A 23,819-nucleotide genomic window follows, 5' to 3' on the forward strand; every position below is an offset into this window, starting at 1 on the left:
TGTGTGTGTGGCTGTGTGTTACTGTGTGTTGGCATGCAGGGATGAATATGAGGAGACTACATGTCCATTTGAATGAATAAGGTTGAATTTGCGCACACTGTCAGCACTGCAGTTTATTTCAGATACAACATTTCTGTCATGGACCTTCGTCGGGCATCAAATTTACAAAATCAAACATCTTTATACTAGAGCCACTAAAGCTAACTCCAACCCTCTCGCAGAAGAAGTACTCAGGTCTTTTACTTAAGTAAAAGTAGCAATACCACAGTGTAGAAATACTCTGTTACAAGTGAAAGTCCTGGATTCCAAATTTTACCTAAGTAAAGGTACATAAATATTGGCATCAGAATAAACTAAGTACCAAAAGTATAAGTACTTGTTATGCAGAATATTGATTTTGACATATATTGTTTGAGTTTTGACTCCCCTTATGATTGATTATTGCAGCCTGTGGCTCTCTCTCTCTCTCTCCCTCTCAACATATATACTGTATATAATATAAATATTGGATCATATTGTGAATGTGATGCCTGACGAAGGGCTATGACTTTCACGTGATTTGTTTAGCAAGTGTGCAACAGACAGTTTCTCCACATGCCCATTAAAAACAGTTTTTTAATTGAATTGAATTCTAAATTTAGAAAATTGAGAATTTTAATCAACCACTTTGTCAACCGACGAGTTTAGTCACCTTTTTAAATAAAAGTTGTAATATGATCATGAAAAACATTCTGTATTGTTTTCAGTTTCTGCTGTACGAATGTGTTTGCATGTGTGGGTGTGTTGTTAATATGTGTTTGTCTACAGAAGATGTGTATTTTTCACTGTTCATATACTGTATATTACGGGTGGCCGACAAGGGCAAACGCACTGCAACTTAAGAAAACACATAGAAATAGACAAAACACAAGCAGTTTGACAACACGTGCGCTGCAAATACACAACAACACAACCAAATACACAAACGTGCCGCAAAACACACAACGCAACTAAAAATACACAAACGCGCTGCAAATATACAGAACGACAATGGAAGTGTTTCCAGAGGACACTAAAAAGTGCTGAACGCGGCTTGGACACGCTTGTTGTTGCCACTGTTTGTGGCAAGACCTTGCAGAGCAAAAAAGTGGAATTCTAGGCTATCAGTAATTTTAATGATTTGTGAGGAGATTTAGTTTATGTCAGATATTAACCTATGAAACACTATTTATGTGCACTTGGTCACTCCAATGTTCATAACAGGCTACAGTCCGTCTGTCATCACTGATGAACCTGGTTATTATCTCTGATTAACTGTAGTTTTCCACGTTATTTTTTTTCAAATTCCTTCAAATTGACCTTAATTTTCAAAACTTTACATACTTTTTCTTTGAATCTGCGTGCTCCCGTGCGGTGAGTGCATGCTGCAGATCAGACTGTGCAAAGTGGAGAAACAAAACAAAATAACAGAAAAACAATGACTTCGTGAGTCAAACCATTTTAGTGTCCTCTGGAAACACTTCCGTTGTCATTCTGTATATTTGCAGCGCGTTTGCGTATTTGGTTGCGTTGTGTGTATTGCAGCATGTTTGTGTATTTGGTTGCGTTGTGTGTATTGCAGCATGTTTGTGTATTTGGTTGCGTTGTGTGTATTTGCAGCGGATGTGTTGTCAAACTGATGAAGATGTTTTCTTAATTTGCTTGTGTTTTGTCTATTTCTATGTGTTTTCTTAAGTTGCAGTGGGTTTGCCCTTGTCGGCCACCGTAGCATGTGCATCTGTAAGTGTTATATATTTGCAGGTGTGAGCATGTCTGCATGTGTGTGTGTCCAGCTTGAAACAGGGGAGCATCTCTGCAGGCAGGGAACATGCAGAAGCAGCAGACTGGTACCTGGTGTTTATGTGCTGTGAAGACGACTGAGTTCATGCCTGGCTCTTGTATAAACCACACAGGCACATTATCGAGACATGCTGACCTGGTTATTATTCCCTATAATGTCGCCGACGTAAGAACTTAAATCTATCTATCAGTCAAAGTTTGCATGAATGTGGCCTTATGTGTAACTTCCTGGCATAAAATACCAAATTGCTCTTGTTTTGTCAAAACCTTGTAGTTATAAAATTCCTATTTTTAACACAGGGACCATTTTCAAGACAGGCACCGACCCTCAGTTGATATGGTGCTTTAGTGGTGCATATTCCTAAAGAAATGTTTAATTAGATTAGCGTAGTTGGCACACAGTTTGGAGTTCTGGGGCCCGAAGGCAGTTGTGTGCTTTTCCCAGCTGCTAATCTACCCTTTGTAACTCATCTAAGAGCATGTAATGACTCAGTTAAGTTTAATTAGGAGACAAAAATCATCAAAACCCAAGTTATGAGCTTTTCATCAACAGGGTTTCTTTGCCTCTAGATATAAAGGATCAACTAAATGGTTCTACTGCAACAGAAATGTGTAAAGTTTTTTGCATTTGAGGTGATGGGTCAGGTTAGACTATCATTTTTTTATATGTGTAAATCCATATTCATCATTTTGACAAAATCATTTCTATCACGGAATCCACTTATTTGGTTATTCGTGAGCTTTCAGCCACATCTCTTGGCCTTCATCAGCAGATCGAGTTGGCTCAGTTGTCACAGAGATGGTTTAACCTTGGTGATGGTGGACCTTGTGCTATTTTCAAGGTCAAGAATGAACCTTCAAGCGCATCTGAAAGTGGATTCTGATGACCTGGAATAAGTGAAACAGTTTAGCTTCTACTACTAATAGAATCTGTTAAAAACAACTATTTACTGCCGGTGAGTTAATAAAATTATAAGTGAGATATGTAAATGTTGACTTCATAATGTGGAAAAAGCATCCAAAATATTCCTTAGCCTGTGTGTGTATGTGTGGGTGTATGCAGGGATGCGAATTTAGGACAAGGATCTAAGAAGCTGCGTTCAAAGCCATGCAGAGTGATGGAGTTGGATGGGGAGACAACGCTGAGGAAAACACAGGATCCACAGAGGTCATGTTAAAAAGGTTTATTTCAACAACTGTCTGAATCTTGTTTGTTTATTCTCTGTTCGAAGTCCCAAAAAAGTACAAAAAAAAAACAAGTACATCAAAGGATTAGAAATCACATCAATGAAAACCAAGACACATTGTGTTGCTTCTTTTTAAATCAATCCAAGCAAATGTTTTTTTTCCAATATTTATACATACTCACTGGATTAGTCAGACAAACATCAAAACCTCTCAGTAGCTTTATCTTAACTTTTTTTTTTTACAATGACGTTTTACGTACGTTTTAAACTTCTGTATGATTTCTTTCTTTTTACAAAATACACCAATGCAGGCAGGGGAAGGTGTGTGTGTGTGTGTGTGTGTATACATATAAGTATATGTTTACATCTTTTCACTATTTGTGTATGCTCCGTGTGTGTGTGTGTGTGTGTGCGTGTGTGTGCGTGCAGGTAAGAGAGCTAAGGGGGAGTAGAGTGACAGCAACAAGGGGGGCGGGGCTGCGAAACAGGGGCGTGAGTGGATGTAAGGGGTTGCAAGGCGGCGGCAGAGTGAGGCTGGTGGGGGTGGGGCTGTTACTCTCAGCAGGGGCAGTGGCGGCGGCGGTGGTGGCGGTGTACGTTTTTTTGCAGCGGCCCGGGCCGCTTGGTGGCAGTGTTGCCGTGTCGGAGACGGTTGCAGACTGGGTTGGTTGGCTGGTACGCTGGCAGGCTGGTTGGTTGGTTGGTTGGTTGGTTGACCGGTTAGGCGCACTCGGCAGCAGACAGACGGAGAGCAGGGAGGGATTTGGGGGCTCCCGTTGCCGGCGCACCTTGTCGTATTCGGTGTGGTGTTGTCAGGTTGCTGGGGTCGTTTTGTTTTTGTTTTGTTTTCACATCATGTTGTTCTGCAGTGAGTTTACCTCCGAGGAGTTCTCCTCGCCCAGGACCTTGTGGTTCTCGTGTTTGGGGGTCAGAGAGTTGTGGATGTTGAGGGAGTCGTCCTCCTTGGGCGGGGCCTTCACCGGGTCCTCCAGCTTGTTCTGGGAATTAGGATCATCCTACCCAAGGGAGGGGTGGAGGTGGAGGGGTGGGGGCAGAAAGCACAGTTAGAACCACAACAACAGTTTCACGCTTCAGTTGCAACTTTGACCCTGCCAATAGGCGGAAAACTTTTGAATTCTTTTAAAACCTCTGTAGCAAATTCTGACCAACCCATCAGAACTGGATTTCCTCAAAGAAACAAAGCCCTTTAACCCGAGAAATTATATTCATATTGGATGATTCTGCAACAATTTATGTCCAATGCCAACATTCAGTGCCAAATTAAGAAGATTGTCATGCGGAAGACCAAAGTTCACATCCTGTCACTGACCTGCAATTAACATTATCCTTTTATTAACTGTTACGGCAAAGTTTCTATAATCTTAACCAAGTGTTTCAGTTACCTAACCCAAACCATGCTGTAGTTGCCATGTCCAGGTATTGTAGAAAACTTTAGCATTGGACATAAAAATCATTGTCATTGACCGTAAGCCAGTGTTTTGCAGAATCATCCAACATCGCCGTTCTTGTCTGATGATTAGCTTGAAGAAAACAAAGATAAACTTCCCAGAGCTTTGGATTTGTCTTTTATTTCATGCACGCCAACAGATTTTCATGTTCCATCTTCATGCTTTAAAGAACCACACCAGTGTGTTTGCACGGTTTACAAATCTTTACTTTGCTGACCTGTTCTGAATGCTTGCTTTACAGTTTTATATTTTTGGATCTGTTATTCCTATTACTTCAGGTAGCTATTCCATTAATTTCTGTAGTGTGAAAATCAATAAGCAGAATCTTGGAACTTGCTTGAGTTGTGTAATCCATTACAGATAAAGGCCCTTTTCACAGAAAACATTTTGATATGCCACATTAAGAAAAGCACAATAAAATTAATGATTCCATTCCATTTAGCTGCTTCAGGTTCAGGGTCCTGGTACTTTTTATGTTGGCTCACTGCCACACTATCATGGCTTACTGGGGCACAAATCCATTGTTAATGTTATTAGTAACACCTGTGCCTTTTCTACTACGACAAGTCAAAATGTCTGCTGTGAAGAAGACCTACAGTCCTACAGTCCTACAGACCTACCGATGGTTGAAAAAATATAGTCAAAATGGCAACATTGTTTTGGGGATGTAGAGTATATTTGATTTGTAGGGAAAAAAACACTGGTATGATCCTTTAGAGACTGCCAGAATGCAGCAGAATACCATAAAATATTCAAGAAAATCAAATTGCAGCTATTGTATTGTTACTTTAAGCAAAACCAGTTTCAGTAGCAGCCATTTCAGTGGTTCGGAGGCTCCACTGTTTAATAATCATCATGCTCGGCTGGCATGTTGTGTTTGGTTGAGGAGACAGTGAGGTGAGCTGCATGAGTGACACCCCCCCCCCGTCCCTTTTCAGGCAACCCAGGAAGCACATGCACATCCACATGCAAGACCCTAACAATATGCCCCCATGTACAGTAATGATCGCTCATGCAGAACACACCATCTCCTCTTGCTTCACATCCTCCTTCCATTTATTGTCCCAAAACAAAACAAAAAGACAAATAAACTCTCCACCCTGCCTGTTCATCTGTGGGTACCACCATCATACATACCCAAGCAGTCGCTGGGGAAAAAACCCTCAACGAGTTTTAAGAGGTTTCAATTCAATTAATCTGTATTTAATTAAGGTCAGAGCGAACAAATTGATTGCGGACTCCATTTTAGCTCAGTTTTTCCAGCCTCTTATCCCCATTAATATTGCATGGCATCATCGACCCTGCTGAACCCAGGCATCATGGGGCGTCCGTCTGCGCCTCTTCGTCACACACAAACTCACAAACGGGCACATACACACCCTTACAGTCAAACACACAAGCAGAGCATGGTGAGATAGACACATTCGTTCAGACACGCAGGTTGGCAGATTCACACACACACACGCGCGCGCGCACACACGAACAATCACACACACATCAAATTCCAGACCCTGAGGCCTGTGTCAACACACACCCTAGTTGAATGTTTGCGTTTGAATTCAATGGCACTTTCAGAAAGGAAGAGCAGTGAGAGCATTTACCCGGTGGCTGTTGGCCTAGATAGTAACTTCAGGCAGGACGTGTGGATATGTCACTTCCATGGTTACGGGATAGGGGCCCTCTGTCCTCCCGTCAGCGTGAAACTGTAAAATGTTTTTTGTTTGTTGGATTTCATTGTTGTGCATGGGTGGAGGGGGGGCGGGCGGTGGGTGGGAGGCACAGAGTCACAAGGACTTTAAAGTGGGTGTCATTTTGGGGGGAGTGGGAACAGAGATAAACAGGGTTCTGATGATGATGATGATGGAGGCACATGGACAGTTCCTAATGTCCTTTTGTCTGTTAGTGGGCTGGTAAGGGTGGATTGTTTGCTTTAAGGTGCTACATGAACCTATTTCAGCATCAGGAGATACTTTTCACGTTCATTTTAAGAAACTGGTAAATTATTTCCACCATGTTAATCTTCTAAAAGCCAACTATATGTAGATTTTTTTTATGTGATTAAAGCATCTTTCAAATAATTGTGAGGGCATATGTTATTGTTCGTAGAAAAATGAAACAACCATATTGAAACTGGTGCAGTCTAGGTGTTTTGTTGACACACTAGTGGCGTGGCTCTAGGGATAGTCAACCACTTTGGTCCAGACTGAAATATCTCAACAACTATTGGGTGGACTGCATGACACTTTGTACAGACATTCATGGTCCCCTGAGGATGAATCCTAATGACTTTAATAATCCCCTGACTTTTCTTCACCATGAGGGTGACATTGTTGGTTTTGAGTGTAATGTCTCGACAACTACTTAATGGATTGCCTACGATTAGGAGAAAGTTAGAAATGTTCAAATCACACACATAGGGGCTTCAAGTTAAGTAAAAAATTAATTCTTTATTAGATAAGGCAATCTTCTTTTCAGGAAGTGATGGGGTTTATGGGAAATGGGGTCCTAAATTTGAGGCTATATAATTTTAGCTAACACTCATCTTGATCATGGTGCACAGACTATACACTGCGTGTGTATGTATGTTAAAAATTAAATGTGCAGCTCGACATCCTTATTATTGGATTCAAAGGGCCGGCGGGTGAGAGTTTGTGTTTGTGTCTGGATCAGTATTTTTCTTCAGCTCTTTCCTGCAGCTGATTCAATGTGTTTTGAATTTACATTGATTGAGAGTCAGTACACCTGTGTGTTTGTTAGCTTTAGTCATTTTTTTGTGCTTGGGCACATAAACCTCAGATTAAAGTATTTGTATTGGTATATGTGTGTGTGTGTGTGTGTGTGTGTGTGTGTGTGTGTGTGTGTATTAACCTGCTCTCTCCAAGACTCCACACATGTGTATACATAGTTGTTTGTGATTTGTTTGTGTTTACCGACTGGCTCTTTTCTCTGAATATATGTGTCTTTATTTGTGTTTGCATTCAAGAATGTGTTTGTGTCAGGTCCGTCTGTGTTTGTGTGGAGTGCAGAGGAATAAGAGGACGAGAAGGACTGGTCATATCACTGGTCACATCAATCAACAACTGGGCATAACGTGTTTCCAGATAATAAGTGAATGTACATAATACAAGGACCATGTCTCAAACATGATGCAAAGTCTAGGTCTAGTATGTCTTAAAAGTTTGAAATTCATCCCACATTTTCATGTAATCTTTGTAATCCCTCCTCTGAATACTCCGCGACTTGAAGGTTGTTCCTCTGGAAAGTCTTCTGACGCAAAGAGAGTGATGTCCTTTAAATTTCCATAGCAGTCGCAGTAGTTTGTTTGCTTGGACAAACGGAACTGGGCAGTGAGCAGCGATAGAAACAGTGCTGCTCATGCTAACTGCCTACAGATGAACTTACAGAAAAGTCAAGTTTCAAAGTCCAAAGAAAAAAATGTCACGGTACCGCCCACAATGTGTGAGTGACAGGCCACCTCTGGTAATAAGAAACAAAGACGGCGAAAAAATACAACTTTTAAAAATAAGGATTTTACAGACCATCACTTTAATGCGTAAAGGATCATATTAACTTATTCAAATTAAAGGGACAATTTGCTCATTTTTAAATGCAAAATTCTACTGCATGCCTGCAGCATTTGGACTTTAGGGTCAGTTCAGTTTTTATCAGTCAGTCTGAACTGATTCAGTCGATGGAAGTGAAATTGTCTTAGAAACTGCGGCCAGCTCTGCCCGGTCAATTTCATTTTCTGTGTTGAATTTATTTAGTATTGACAAAACACAATTCAATTTCACCGTTTGCTGCGGAGGAAACTGTGTGGCTGGACTCTGCTAAATCACTGTGGGGGGGAGATTGAGGACAAGAGGGTTCAATCTACCACAGTGAATGAAGCACAAAGTGTTCTATTACTGCAGGGAAACATAAGTGCGTGTGTATTTTTTACATAGCTGTCTTTCTTTGTTTGTGTATTGTTCAATTTCTCAGTAAATTCTGCCTTTTCTCCACCAACTGCAGGAGCTTTCTTCTTCCATTGAAAGCCTCAGTGTGTGTGTGTGTGTGTGTGTGTGGCGGAGGTCCTCGCAAGGTCAACAGTTTCCTGCCGCAGGACCGATGCAATTTTTATGTCCGTTTATGATTGGGTTTGAACTTTACCTCCAGGCTCTGCATCTTTATGTGCGTTAAAGGGCGATTTCACACAGTTTTCATGGTTTTATCTCTGCAGGGGCTTACATGTAACTGTGTGTCCTTTTGGGTGACAGGTTGCATTGCAAACACAAACTGACTCAATTCCAGGTTCATATTTGAGTAGATACAAATTTGTGTAAGCTGAGCTTGGAAAACACAATTTCCTGAGCTTTAAAATTCTGTTTCAATATCTATTGCTTTATTGTTGCTCGCGGTACAGTGTTACCTTAATTTTACAAGACGATAATCTGACGAAGAATCAGCACAATTAGCAGCTGAAGAAAAAGTGTAAACTTTGAGCTTCATCAATCCATGTTGGTGTTTGTTTGCATCCTTAATTAACTGGAACTCATAGATTACTCTCTTTATATATATTTACTAAATGTCTACCAAAAAGTGTTGGTAAACCTGATTTTATAAGTCTAGTCAAGTTATGAGTTACGTTATAAGTCTATTCAGTTGACATTATGTGTGTGGATCTGTCTCGTGTCACGTTTTTATGATACATTTTTTGTTTTTATTCATTTGGTGGGAGGGGGTAAGACTCCGATTGATCCACTGATAGTTGAGAAAGGGTGATTGACAGGGCCACAGTAACAATGAGAGAGCTGTTTGGAAAGGTGAGAGAGGGGGGCGGGACTATCTGACATTTGGGATTTGGTCTTACCTCACAGTCGGACTCCTCTTTGGTCTTACACTCCCAGGTGTATCTGCTCATGGTTTTCTGAGGGGAGGGGGATGGGGCAAAGGGTTATACTCCTCAAAACCATACAAGGCATCCTCAGAGAAAGACAGGTCGAGACGGACAGAGACAGCCGGAGGATGAAGAGAGACTGATCGAAGTTGACAGAAAGAAAGAAGACGAGTGGGAGGAGCGACAGATCAGAGACGATACAGAGAGATTAAGTAGCGAGAAAGATGGAGAGAGAAAGAAGAGGCAGACAGGAAGAGATAGAAGCAGACAGATAAAATAGACAGAGAGAGATCGAGTTTTGGAGACAGAGACCAATAGTGGGAGACTTCCTTTCAGACGTCAGCTGATATTCCCAGCTGGCTACAGTATCTCTGAGGTAGAAACCGACTCTGTTCAAACACAGACTCTCTTGTGCTGCCTGGCCATTATTCTGTGTTTTCACAGTAAATACAGGTTTGGATATTTCTGTTGAGGTTCTCCAGTCACAGGGCTATTAGTCTGGAAGGGAATTGAGGTTATTTGCTTTATTAGTGGATGTATTTTGGGGTTGGTATGGTTTTTGGTTTGGGCAAGCCTACTGTATGTGTCTAAATGAGTTTTGTACGTGATTGGAAGAACATGTTAGAAAGTAAACCTGGGCTGAATAGTAGTTGGAAATCTGTTCTGTTTGTTTTAGGGTAAATGGATGGACAAGAGGGCAGAGTGTGCCACATCTGGACCATGCAGATAATGCCAAGAAAGGCTGTCAGTCACAGAGCTTACACCAAGTTGATGTTTTTACTTGTTTCCTTTGACTGACTTAACTCATTCATTACTCGGGTTAGGGTTCGACACCATTTTATTGAATCTGTATCCAGTATCAAATCAGAATCCTTTAAAATCCCTTCTCCAATCTATTTAGGTTTGGCTTTCAACATCTGGAAGTAACTAAAGTTATAAATAATTAAACTCAAAGATTCTGTTGAGATCTTTAATCAACTTTTGTTGGCATAGAAGGCAGAAACACTTCAGACTGATAAACTAACTTTTACACACCTTATTTTTCACGGGCTACTTGCTCCAGATGGTGAAAGTCCAGATTCAGTTCTATAAGGCTCTAAATATTAGCAAAACTGGGAGATTCAGACTGCTGATGCGAAGCAATCAGTTAGATCATTTGACAAGAGGAGACTCACCACTCTGTAAATCTTCTTGGACTGCAAAAACACACTACTGATTACAGAGTAGTGTTACAGAGTGATGCTTCTTTCTTTTGCAAACAAGTAGTCTCGTAGTTGAATAGAGTAGTAGTAGTAGAGTAGAGTGAATTTGGAGATTTTGCCAACCTGAAACCAGATCCAAAATAGAACCGTATCAGAACCCAACCCTGTTTGTTACTTAAAGGTACCCTGTGCAGTTTTTGTGTTCACATTCACTCTTTCTAACCATACTGAGTATTTCCTTGATTCCTAACAAAAATGCTGAATGCATTTTCTTCCCCATAAAACATTTGCAAAGCAGATTTTTATTAATATTTTTGAAACCTGCATTGTTTACATCCATGTTTACTAGCTTGCAGTCTTCTTCCCTGCCTTTACTTGTGCATTGCTACATTTCTTCTTCTTCTTCTGTCAATCAGTGGAACGGCATGAAACTGGCAGCAGAAATGTATACTGAGTTTCACAAATGCTCAACGCCTGCATGTGCATCCTTGTGCACGATACAAACAAAATGGGGACCCACTTATCATAGCACACTAGCCATAGCCATGCTAGTGGTCAAAAATGTCCCAGGGTACCTTTAAGTGTGCAAATATAAATCATTTTAAGTATTTACAAATACTATTCAATCCAGTGGATGAGTGGGGATTTTGGAGGTTGTGATATGTAGGTGGTGTTGAGTTAGGAAGTTGACATTTTAGAGATATTCTTAGGAGGTGATGATGGATGTTTTTTTATTACTCTTTTGGGATTTCTCGTCTGTCAGGGTTGTGAAAATGGTATTTGGTTGTGGTTAAAATGAGACATTTTCCTCTAAAGAAATGAGATGTCTAAAACTCTTGAGCTAGCATGAAAGAAATGACAATTATAGATAAACAACTAGTTTGCCGTAGCTTTACAAGAGAACAAAACTACTGATGGAGTTGTTAGAGGGTGGTACCACATCTCAAATCAAATCAAAACAAACTCTACCTCAGTTGTAGCACTAGAACTACCCATGCTGCTACAACGATAGCGTTGCCGCTACTAGCTACCCATGCTTCAGTTAGTGAGGCACCTGTCGGCTCTCTGCTGCCACCTGCAGGCAGCCGCGAGGCGTTGCATCTCAGATGTTTATCCTGATTACCCCGACCATTTCTCACAAAAGTCCCACACCTTTAGCTTACCTGTTTGTGACATCAATCCTTCCCCCACCTCCCCCCCAGAAAACCACAATAAACCATTTTTGAACAATCATAACAGTGCCTCCCACTTCCCCACCCTTTTTCAGGATAAACAAGTAAAGCAGACATTTTGTAATAAGTACAGATTTATAAACAGATAGCGAAGCGGAGCAGCGGTGGCTGACATGTCCACTGGGTGGCGCATGTTAGCGACAGAGCAGGAATGCCATGACATAGCGATGCAAGAGGTGATCAGAGAGAGAGCAGGTTAGAAAGAGATGGGGTGGGGAGGGGTCGCAGCAAAGGATTGTGGGAGTTTTCTCTTAAATGGGGTCAAGTTAAAGCCAGGGCGGCTTGCTAGCTGTGAGGACAGTCCATAAATGTTCAGTCTGCATAGTTTCAGGGGGAATTTAACCTCTAACCTTGGCTGTGTTAGTGTCCTCATTCACCCACTGAGCTGATTTATGCTGCATCGTCTCTTTGTCAGCGTGCAAATAAGTGTTCCTTGGACACTGTTCAGTCAAAATAAACAACTGGGATGTTGTGTGACGTGCGGAAAATAACTAGTTAAGGCTTAAGACTTCATTTTTCCAGACATTTTCACCTTGAAATGAAAAAAAACAAAGCTTCTACAGCAAGTCAATACAGTACCTGAACTCTTTACTTTTTGTCATCTCTTATGTGTGCGTGTGTGTTGCTGTCACCTTCAAAATAGGATCAATAAGCAATAAACCAGGGAAACTAAATCAATAAACACAATGAAACTATGAGACTCAACAGCCATCACGTTACTATGGTAACATGCTGCAAGGGCTCAGTCACGGCTTGTATACTTATACTTTGAGCTGTTACAGTACATACTTACGCTCCTGTAAATAGGTATTTTTCACTATTCTCTGAAATTGTTGAATCAAAAAATAATAATGGACAGATTCATCAGTACTGAAAATAATGGTTAGTTGCAACTCGAGGAAGTTTCAAGAGTCTATAATATGTATTCCAGTAGAAATTATTCTATGGATTGAAAAAATTCGATCAGTTTTTAAGAAGGTTTACGTAACTCAGTTAAATCAAAATGCAGTCAGACAAACAAGGCTTGATCTGCTCTACGTGTCTAAAATAAGCTTTTATGTGCATCCTATAGTTTTCTTTCTCATCCCCTTGCATTCGTATTTCCCTCGCTCCGTGAGAAAACTCCTGCCATCCTTCCTCGCACTTCGACCCCGCCCATCCTCCTCCTTAGCGTTGCACACCTCGGAGTATCGGAGAATACTCATGCCCATGCATTAGGGGAGTCAGGGGGCCCGGGCAGGGATTGCGGGGGAGATGCAGAAAAAGGGGTGAGAGAGAGAGAGGCGAGAACCACGTTACCTGACAGATAATGTTATCATAGTAAGCCAATGCACGGGCATGAGGGACGTTAGGAGGGGTGTCGCACAGTTTCCTTACATTTGGGTGGGAGCCCTCAGCGATGGTGGACAGCGAGAAATTATCATTGTGCTGCTCCGATGTAGGCCGGTACTTACTGCTGGGTGTTGGAAGATGGATGGGGGTGAGAGGGAGGAGGGGAGGAGATGATGTGGAAAAGAAGATGAAAAATAAATATGGCGTGGGGAGGAAGTAGAGGGAAAAAGAGTTAGAGGGAAAGGAAGAAAGAGTTGGGGACGAGGTGAGGCAAAAGAGAGGAAAGAAATAAAGACATTGTGGGGAGGTGAAGAAAAGGAGGAAAGGATTTGGAAGATATTGATTGGAGTAGGAGGAGGAGAAGAAGAGAGAAGAGTTTGAAGAGGTTGAAAAAAGGAGAAAGAAGATGTGGAGAAATTAAGGAGAAGAGGGACGTTTGGAAAAGAGAGAGGAAGAAGGAGAAGGAAGGAGGTGGGAGATGAAAAATGTAAAGTAAGAAGAATAAACAACATTTAGGAGAAAACAGGATCGCATGGAGAGAGAAAAAAAAGAGGAGGGTAAAGAGAGTAAAAGAGGGGAATATGGGGGTCCAGATAATGAAAAAGAATTTTAGAAATATAGTAAGAGTACATGGCAGTTTGATGATTTGAAAAGAATTGAGGAGGAGAAAAAGGAAGGAGGAAGGGAGAAAGAGATGGCGGTGAAGTGACATTTGCAGGCGATGATCCACAAGGTGAGAGAAGGAGAAAAGACAGTTGAGCAAATCCAAAAGGAGAAAGAGACAGTGAAACAAAATGGAACAAAAGGAGAAAAGGGAAGGTAGAAAGGACAAAATGGGCAAGAAAAAGGACAAATTTAGGACAGTTACATTGTTGAAGAAAAGACAGACAGAAGGGATTGTCAGAGGAAAAAAGGAGGGGGGAGAAAAGAGCAAGAAAGCAGCATTAGTTAGACAGTAAGTTTATGAAAAAACAACAGAGACAAACATTTAATCTGTGATGCAACAAACTGAGAATAAAATGTTTCATTTTTTACCATCAGATTTAGGTTACGTGCTTCTTACTCGAGTGAAAGAGGCTAAACTTTGAGTCACTATTGTCTTGACTAACAGAGAGAAACCAGTCAAGACAAAAACAGACTCTGTTTCTAGTTTAAACAATACACACAATGCACAGAGATTTGCGTTTTGTCCACTCAGCTGACAGGTGATGAGGGTGTTAACGCAAATAATCCTCTTTATGTTCATTATAGGTTATTGCAAACAAACTAACCCCATGCTTTTCTCTCTAACCCCACTGTGTTGACAGATAATAGGGCATTAATGCTCTATTAAATGAGAAATGATACATACACCTCTCTAATGATAGATGCACATAATCTACCAGACCTGATATGCTGTCTGGTATTTGACACTGATAGACCCAAATCACCTGTTTTTCAAAGACCACTAATGGGAGTTTGGTCAGAAGTGTAACACGGCTGGAGGTTCCATAGCAGAAAAAAAATATTGTGCAACAATAATGTTCTGCCACATCTTTTTAGTCAGCATTTTCAGTTAATGTAATGCTCTACCAGATGACATTAAAACACAAACAACTAACACAAAATAAAAATCTGGCTAAACAAGCTACCCAACTCTGCACTGATCTTATTAGTTTTTGTAGTTCCCTTGTTGATATGGTGTAAGTGATGTACATAATGTGCATAATTTAATATCATGTGTCCTGTCCTGTTTGTTTGGTGCTGTATGTTTTAAGGGACATGCAGATGTACAAAACAAATAAACGCATTTCCCAAAATGTCAAAACTATTAGCTTTAAGATAACTCCGGAATGATACATCAAATAGCATAAAATAGAAGCATATCTTATCCACTATGATGCAATACTAAACTATTTGCAGCTGAGTAGATATATCCCTACTGACACAATGTGCATGCAAACTTTGCTCACAGTTTACAAAGTAGAATCACATAATTATTGCATCATAAAGTATCTCATAATAATAATACGTTTTACATGAATGAAAACATAGTAGGTTTCCTTTTACTAGTGGTGGGAATGTGGAAAAGAAACGGCTTTTTATTGATGTACTGGGGACACTTGGATGATTTCAGTATTTGTGCTTTTGTCATTCACCGTTTAATCTGATCAACAGGACAGACTCATGAAAACTTGGTGTACCGCTCTAAAACACGCGCAGATAAACACAGACTTTCCTTTTATCTCGTCAGGGAAGCAGCAAACTTTGGGAGTTTCCTCTTGACTGAGTTAGACCAAACTCTTTGAATTTCGTCCTCTTTCTTCTTCGTCTCCGACTTCTCAAAGGGAAGAGATGTTTGTCTCAGGGACCGAATGAAACAATAACTTTGACAAGAGTGTCACAGATTTGTCTCCTCTCTCTCTCCCAAATCTTCCTTCCGATATATGAAACGGCTGTCATTTGCCCCGCACCCATATAAACCTTTACACTGAACATTTTAAGATACCAAAAAGCACCAGCCGCCCTCACGTCTCGTTGTGTTTCTCCTTCTCATCATTTCACTCCCCCGTCATATCTATAGTTAAAGAGGCCGTGATCTACATCCTGCGCCCGTCTCTGCTCCTCATGCGAGCTTCCATATTTATATTTAATGAACGCTGTGACAGGACAATCAAAGATGAGGTAATGACAAGAGAGAGACAGACAGAGAGCTCTGTTCTCCCGACATCACTTGTGATCTCAAACTGTAGCACCACAAATCAGCTTTGGACCTCTCACTCTGCTTTCTTTCTGTGGAGCCAAAATACCAGCTACCAAGAAATAGTCCCGTATAGAATCCCTCTAAAATGGAAATTTGTATTTACACTTTGGTTTTTATACAGATTAGACAAACAGGATATTAATTAGTGGGCTTTAGAGGTTCTGGTAGGTGTTTTTTTCCCCCTTTGGACAGAGACAGGCCAGCTGTTATCACCTATTTTCGGTCTTTGTGCTAAGCTAAGTTAGCCACAGCTGGCTCTAGTTTCATATTTACTGTACAGACATGAGTGGTATCAATCTTCTCATCTAACTCTTGGCAAGAAAGCGTTGATGCAGCCGGGGTGCCAACGTAGGGAGCTGCGGCAAAACAACACAGGGTCATCAGGCAAAAAACTTGAACCAGGCTCAACTTTTGCTGCAACACAACGCGACGTCATCTGACAAGCTGCTTTGGGCATTAAAATATGTGCAAGCGTGCATTCCTGTTAGATTACTTTGTAACGTGTATTTCTACTGCTTACCTTGCGACTGTCGCGACGAAAAATAACATAGTTGCTGCCTTGATTTTGAGAGTTGTGAAATCCTGTCTGTGAGTATAACAAACTGTTGTACAGTGTTTTGGCGTCTGATACGCGTTATTCTGTTACTCCAACCGGACTTCCTGGATGGTATTTTATTGGGTACAACAAAAAATCCGACTTTACCACGGGAGACTGCAGTTTGTTTCCAACCAAAAGTCAATGTTGGTTTCCTTTAAGCATGACCACGGTTATTCCCTAACCTTAACCAAGTGGTTATTGTTGTAACCATGACAACGAAGGACCCCTAACCATAATGAAGTAGTCATTTTGCACTTCATCCATCTTTTCTTCACTCTCTCTTTCTTTCTCCCGCCATCCATCTTTGACCAGGACGTTGGGTCTGATCTCAACTGCGGCAGAGAAACACTGCGACTGCAATTACCCACAGCAGATGGGGGAGTGTGGGAGTCTCATGTATTCATGAGCCTTGTCAGCAGTGCACACACACACACACAAACACACACACTCCTCTGAATGTTGTGTCATGCTGAGCTTTTTTCCTCTATAAGCACCCTCTCTTATTCCTCTCTCTCTTTCACTTTCTCTTCTCTCCTCTCCTGCAACAGTTTCTCCTTCACTCCCCCCCTTACCCCGTTTTAGCCTGCCCTCCTTTTTACTCCTCTTATCTCTCACCCTCCTCCTCCTCCTCTTCGATTTCTTTTAGCCGACCACTTGATGAGGCTGTGTTGTTTCTTTCATGCTGCACCCTGCTGCTACACACACTCACACTCACACACACACACACACACTCAGGTCGCACAGCTGTATGTAGGTCAACACCGCCTCCCCCTGTTTCTCCCTCCCTCCCCCCTCCTGTTCAGACTGCCCTACTTTCAGCTGGATCCAGAGCAGAGTACCAGTGACATCACCCTTTTCTCCTTTTTTAAATTTCTGCTAGCTAGCATTAAGGCTGCTACTGACTGCACCACTTTTCCTCCTCACCATCATCTTCATCATCCATAATCTCCTCCACCATGACTATCATGATAACCTTCCCCGTCGAGCTAAACATAGACCCTGTAGTGTGGGATCTGGTGTTGAGGATTTGGTCCTTCAGTTCACATTTGCATCCACGGCGCTCGACCGCTGGGCTGCTGCTCATCCACGATGGCTCTGTTGCTAGGGAGATCGTCGCTAAAACACCGGCACTGGCAAAGCAACGCCAAACCGACCCCCCATCCCCCCCACTCCTCTTTATAGTCAATTCAGTCGTTCAATCTGTCTGTCACTCTTGTTCTCTTTCGTTTATATTCAGTCCACCTCCCTCTGTCTTTTTCTCTCCATATATTTCACGCAAAAAATATTCTGTGGTCAATTTGATGGTATTATAACATTTTATCATATACATGACTGTTAATTAACAGTTTTCAACCTTTTTGACCATCATCATGGCTGCTGTAATGCCTAGTGATAAATAGCTTTCTTTTTTGAGGTTCTTTAATTTTGAGATGAGGCTTGAGGGATTCAAATAATTATATATTTCATAAGTAAAAGCAAAAAGCAAAATCTAAAAAAAAAACATAAAAAAAACTAGACATGGTAATGAATTTTCACTGAGCTTCATGTTTCCACTTCCATATTTACACTGCAAAATGTCCACATCTTATAAAGTCATTTATGTCTATTTTTGAGTCCTAAAAGTCAAGTAAAAATTAATTTGGCTCTCATTTCAAGAAAATTCTTGCTTATTTATAAGAAGGTGGCACAGAGCAAAGGAAGGCATATGGCTGAAACGCATCAGCAATGAAATCTTACAAACATGTTTGCATTTAGAAAGAAAAGAAATGAGTTGGGAGGATTTCATACTTTGTCGAATGGTTCTTTGTATCTTTGTATACCTGTACAATCTAATGCAATCCAATACCACGGTTCAGCCATAAAGTCTACTTTTATGATGCCTGTAATATTTGTGACACTGTCATACAGGTTTTAATTCAAGTATATCTTTTAGCACTGGGGTCATAGTTAGTGATGATGTTTCTAATATTCTGCCCCCCTCATGTATATAAATGGGAGGGACAAAAACATTTGATACACCTCTCAATATGACGTAGTCCAGTACAACACCACCTTTAACTATGACCTCAGTAATAAACATATAATTGAATTTACACATTTCTGAAAAAGTCACCAAAAAGTGAACATTATAAACTTTGTAAAGGTAGAATTTATGGCAGAGCTGTTGCAATAGATTGTACATGTGTACCTAATAAAGTGGTCACTGATTGTATGTTAGATGCACTATTATTAGTTTCATGTGCAAGAATGTAGATATGAACTCTTGAGAAAGCGACAGAGGGAGCAGGGAAAGAGATCACTATGGGACATGGGCTTATGAGGATGGGGAGCTGAATAAATGCAAACCTTTATGTAAAATTATTTCACTATTTTCTTATTTTCTCTGCCTCCCTCTACCGTATATATGCATACATATAACAATGTTATTGGTGAAGCACCATAAGGTTCTATATAGCCAGTGGAGCTTGATCCTATACAATAAACATCCTTAAAGCGTCAAAAACATCTCAAACCCTACAGAACCCTCTCCTGGTCCTTCACAGAACCCCTTTTCCTGAGAGTGTACACCGGCTTTTCTTCCTCTCTTCCCACTGCCTCCCTCATCTGTTTTGTCATCTGGTTTTCTGCCGGCTGCTCACCATCAGCTCTCCATGCCGCCCCTCCCACATCCTCCCTCCTTCTTCGTCTCCTCCTGCATTCCTTCATTGTCTTCCTCACTTGGTTGCTTGAAACCGCTTCCTATTTCAGCAGATCTATCCTATCCCCTCCTCCTCCCTCAGACTGTCCTTGTCTCTTTTCTTTGTCGCCCATCCCCCCCATCCCCATCCTCCTCTGTCTCACAGACCCTCCTCATCCTCATCAACCTCCTCTTCCTCCCATCGTTATCCTCCTCCTCTATCTGTTTTTTTTTTTTTTACCTTCATAGCCTCTTCGCTGTCACTAACTCAAATGAGGGATGATTGAAATTGTAGCGTCACCTTTACAACCTTCTACTTTCATCTGTGTATGGATGTGGTTCACATATTGAATGTTAAAATTAGATTAATAAGATGAACATTGATCAGAAGGAAACAGGGTCACTAAAACATGGAAATAAATCTAATTCAAATGCTTTTTCAGCCTTTTTATTTATGTGAGGGCAATAAAACTGGTGCAGACACACTAAAACGTCTCTGTATGCTGTGATTGTTGCTGTGCAGATGTTAGAATATTATACTGCAGCTGAAACATAACAGGTTCAATCCCTATCATATGTCCTTGAGCAAGGCACTGAACCTCTACTGCCTCAATCATTCTCGAGTCATTCTTGCCTGAAAAGTAACTGTGAGAAGAAGTTATTGTTGTGAAAAATAATTCCTGTGCTCAGGGCACAAAAGCCTCCACGGCCTCGTCTTTCTCAGCTCCTGTGAAGGACACATGCTGTCGCTTACTCCTCCTTTCTTCTTTTATGTTTCCCTGAATCTCAACCATTTTATCTTTCTAAAATAAAAGAGTTACTCAGCTGTGAGCTCCTGACATTTTCCAAAAAGTATTCAAGCTTCTCCCTGTCAGTGATGTCGGCTCTGTCACGGTCTTCATCTGTTTATTTCCACTCATCCCTTAGCCTCATTTCCACACATCTAAACACATTAAATAGGAACACGTGTTCAATTAAGATTAAATTATGAATTTAGATTTCGAAGCTGCAATCGTGAAAATTTGGACTGTACCCAGTCAATGTTTCTTTTAACCATGAAGACCATCTTTCCCTAATCTATCTCTACTTTTAGTTGCCTAAACTGGAATTAAAAGTACTGCTGGTGAGTGTTGGATCCCACACCAGAAAAATACTATCTTGAGTCGACTTTGTCGTTTAGGTATGACGACAATTCCTGTTGACATTTGGATCTGATCAACATATTTCACACAAATACAGTATGTGCCACAAGCTTACTTATACTTATACTTTTCAACTTCAAGACTATTTTCCCTCTCCAAGACTTATTTCTAGACACCACTGACATACTGATTGAATTTCAGTAAGGGTTTAAAGCTGTTGGTTTGTCTGCTTAGCCTTTAGATTTTATTCCTAACAAACTTCCTTTCCCCTCTGCTCTCTCTCTATCGACCAGTCTGTCTCAATCTTTAACACTGATGGAAGTAATGTACCGCAGCCGAGGCTCCGTGTGTCTGCTGGGTAACTGATAATAAATCTGCTGCGCCGGAATGCCTTTGAGCAAAGCACTGAAGACTTTACTTTTTAGTTTTGTTTGATTGATCTTTTAAACTTAGACAAATGAATCCACTGATTCAAAGATGAGTGGAGCCTGCAGGACACATCACGCACACTAAAAGGACAGACAGATGGATTTTCACTTGGGTTTGTATATTTCTTCATCAAACACATGCTACTTTGTGGGGAAGAAAAGTCTTACATCTTTCTTTTTCTCTAAAATCCCATTAGAATTACTGAAAATAAATCTAGGGAGTATGGGCCTAAGGTATAGCCCCCAAAAAAGACTAAATAACCATATATTTTCAAGTTTTTTTCTTTGTGAACTGGAGTGAATCATGCTTCCAAGCTGGGGCAGGATGACCCACTCCACCAATAAAAAAGGGAAGGTGAAGTGCTTCCAGTTTTTTTAAATTAACCTATCACTCTTGATGGAGCCTCACCTGCGCTTGCGCAGCTTCTTGTTCTCCGTCTTGAGCACGTGGAGCTTCTTGGCGAAGCAGACGATGATCATGAAGAGCAGCAGGACCACCAGAGCTGAGGCGCCCACAGCCAGACACATCACCTGGAACTCGGTCACCACCGACTCGCAGCGAGCACCCTTGTGCCAGATGTAATCCTGGACGTTACATCTAAAAGAGACACAGTGTGAGAAAGAAGAGAGGGAATAGAGGACAGAGGGAAACAGGTTGAAAGGGATAAAGAGTCAGGAAGAAGGAAAGATGAAGAGAAAAATGGGGTGAGAGGAAAGAAACAGAGCAGAAAAAATGGTAGATGACAGAGAAATAGTTTTGAAATATGGAGACGTGGCAGAGAGGAATCAGAGAGAGGATGAAAAGATGAAAGGTGTGAAATAAAATGAGTAGTGAGCAGACAGGAAGAAAGGGAAGAAAGTAGAGAAAGAGAACAAAAGAGGAAATGGTTAGTTGGGTAAAACCACATCTTATTGATTCCATGAGACGCTCGGGACTCAGTGAATTACATGTAAGAATGTCAGTTTTTGCATTTATAGCTAGGCAAGATCCGTATATTTGGCTTTTAAGTATCATTTAACGGTCGTGTTTGCTTTGAGCACCTCCCTATTCCAATTTAGTCTGTTTTTGAACATTCAAGATTTCCTTTCTGTTCCTGATTATATTTAACTGCCTCGGTTCTGAAAAAGCTCTTCATATGAAGCTCTAAGAACTTCTAACGTTTCACAACATGTTGCATGTTACATAAATCTTTGGTGTTATTGTGAAGTAATCGACCGCAGGCGTGTTAGCAGGATGGAAGAGTCGTTTTCAGGTTTTGAACGACACTTTATTCAAAAAAGGATAATGTCATCACTTTGTGCGTCTGAAAATAGAAAGTGAAAATGAAAAAAAAGAGCCCGTGGCTTTTTCCCGTCAATAAACACACTCGCTGTCACACACAACACACACAGACTCTGTCAACACAATCATAAAAGACATTTGCGTTTAGAAGATCTAACACAATGCATATGGGCATCCATGTGTGGATGTACATTATGGGCACATATGTGGACACACACAAAAACACACACAGAGCCGCCATCTGAGTCCCAGACTCCCTCTGTAACCATTTGGCAGAGTACGGTGTCCGCCCGGGGACATAAACGACAGAGGCAGATGGCTTTGTCTACAGACTGTTTGGCGTGTCAAATGGCAAATCTATTTCACCGCTTAACGAGACTATAACTGCTGAGCGACGCTGTCTCACTGTCACATGAGTGGAAGACTGTGTGGCTGTGCATTAGCCTGTCTGCGTGACCATAGGACCTGTTTCCATTTAAAACACTCCTGTTAAGATTTGTGTCTGGTTTCCTTCTGGACTAGATTCAGTTAATACAATTTCTCATTATCCAATATTTTAAAAGATTATTCTCCTATATTTGTACTTAATAGTAGTCAGTCAGTATCTCTACCACGTGTCAATATTACTTTCATGCTAGCAGTCATTTTGTCAAAGAAGACATCTAGTTCGAGGTTGTGGGTTAATGGGCGTGTTGTTTCATAAAAGACAGTACTGATTTTCTTTGTGTTGTTTGTGACCACAGGGCTGTCAAACTGCCTGACACAAACACGGACACACACAAAGTAAAAATACAAAACTGCCAAAGGTATTTCAAGCGTGAAGGAAACAGTGCTCGTTTTCTTACTCATGTATTTTTCATAGATATCAGAGAAGTTGTTTCAGTAGGTTTTGAGCATCCTGGGGTCATAATACTCACTTAAAACCAAAATGGCCACAGAAGCTCTCAGTATGTTTCCCCACTGCAAAAGTGGGTGAAACCGTAGGAACAGAACAGCTTTAATTAACAAATGACAAAGCAATTAACTGCATTCTCCATCTACTTAACCACTACTTGCCTAACCCTAACTCTAACTCTGCCCAACCTCCTTACCCTAAGTAGTCCATCTCTCTTCTAACCTAACCTTAAACCCAGTCTTCACCCTTAAATGTAGTGATTTACGTTATGGGGTCTTGCGTTTTGTCCCCAAAAGGAAGGCGAGTCCCCACATTGTGACTGAGTAAACAGAGTTATGTCCCCACAACATGAGTAATACAAGTATATACCGTACACACACACAGATGAGGGTGTATAAAGTGAATGGAGGTGTCGGGGCACATGCTGCTCCGGCTACGTTCTGTACATGCTAAGCAGACTCTTTCACCGACCGACTTCCTGTATCCTTCCTGAATCCATGACGCTTTGATTTTGCCAGCTGAAGGGAAGCGCTGGCAACGAGCCAGGAGACATTTTGAGTCTCCTGGCTCACATTTTCAATATCACATTTTCAAGGAGACTTCAATCTACTCAACCTCCGCGCAATTCTGCGTTCATACAAAGAAGAGGTTTATGTAAGTCAGAGGTAGACGGAGGGAGGGCGGGGGAGGGATGCAAATAGAGAGCGAGAAAGGGATGCATACAGGAAGAAGGCGAGCAAGCGAGGATGTGCTGGGCGTCATGGCAACCCAGCTGAGCGGCAAACGGAGCAGATGCAGCGCTGACATGTCATTCCATCACACGCATGCATCCTCGCTCAGCCGTCCAGAGGGACACAGTCGTGCTTTAGTCACTAGTTCCCATTTCTTTTCTTTCTTCCTCTCTATTTCCCTCCCTCCCTCCCTTCCTCACCCTC

At 41.3% G+C, this 23,819-nt stretch overlaps 1 protein-coding gene across 10 annotated transcripts in view; it reads right to left on the minus strand.

The window, feature by feature from the left end:
* Positions 1–2,987: 2,987 nt before the first annotated feature.
* Positions 2,988–23,819, minus strand: part of cspg5a (chondroitin sulfate proteoglycan 5a) — a 59,854-nt gene continuing 39,022 nt past the window's right edge. Inside the window, exons 3-7 of one of the 10 annotated variants that reach the window (XM_044209562.1) lie at positions 21,117–21,305; positions 13,087–13,243; positions 9,327–9,383; positions 6,076–6,177; positions 3,884–4,021 (exon numbers count right to left, since the gene is read on the minus strand). In XM_044209562.1, coding sequence (XP_044065497.1) covers positions 6,091–6,177; positions 9,327–9,383; positions 13,087–13,243; positions 21,117–21,305 — 490 coding nt within the window. In that variant the 3' untranslated portion in view covers positions 3,884–4,021; positions 6,076–6,090. Of the gene's footprint in view, positions 4,022–6,075; positions 6,178–9,326; positions 9,384–13,086; positions 13,244–21,116; positions 21,306–23,819 lie in introns of all 10 variants that reach the window. The other 9 variants (XM_044209566.1, XM_044209557.1, XM_044209563.1 and 6 more) reach the window with 9 other exon arrangements.

This window comes from Siniperca chuatsi, linkage group LG9 (genome assembly GCF_020085105.1).
Source record: "Siniperca chuatsi isolate FFG_IHB_CAS linkage group LG9, ASM2008510v1, whole genome shotgun sequence".
Classification (NCBI taxonomy): Eukaryota; Metazoa; Chordata; class Actinopteri; order Centrarchiformes; family Sinipercidae; genus Siniperca; species Siniperca chuatsi.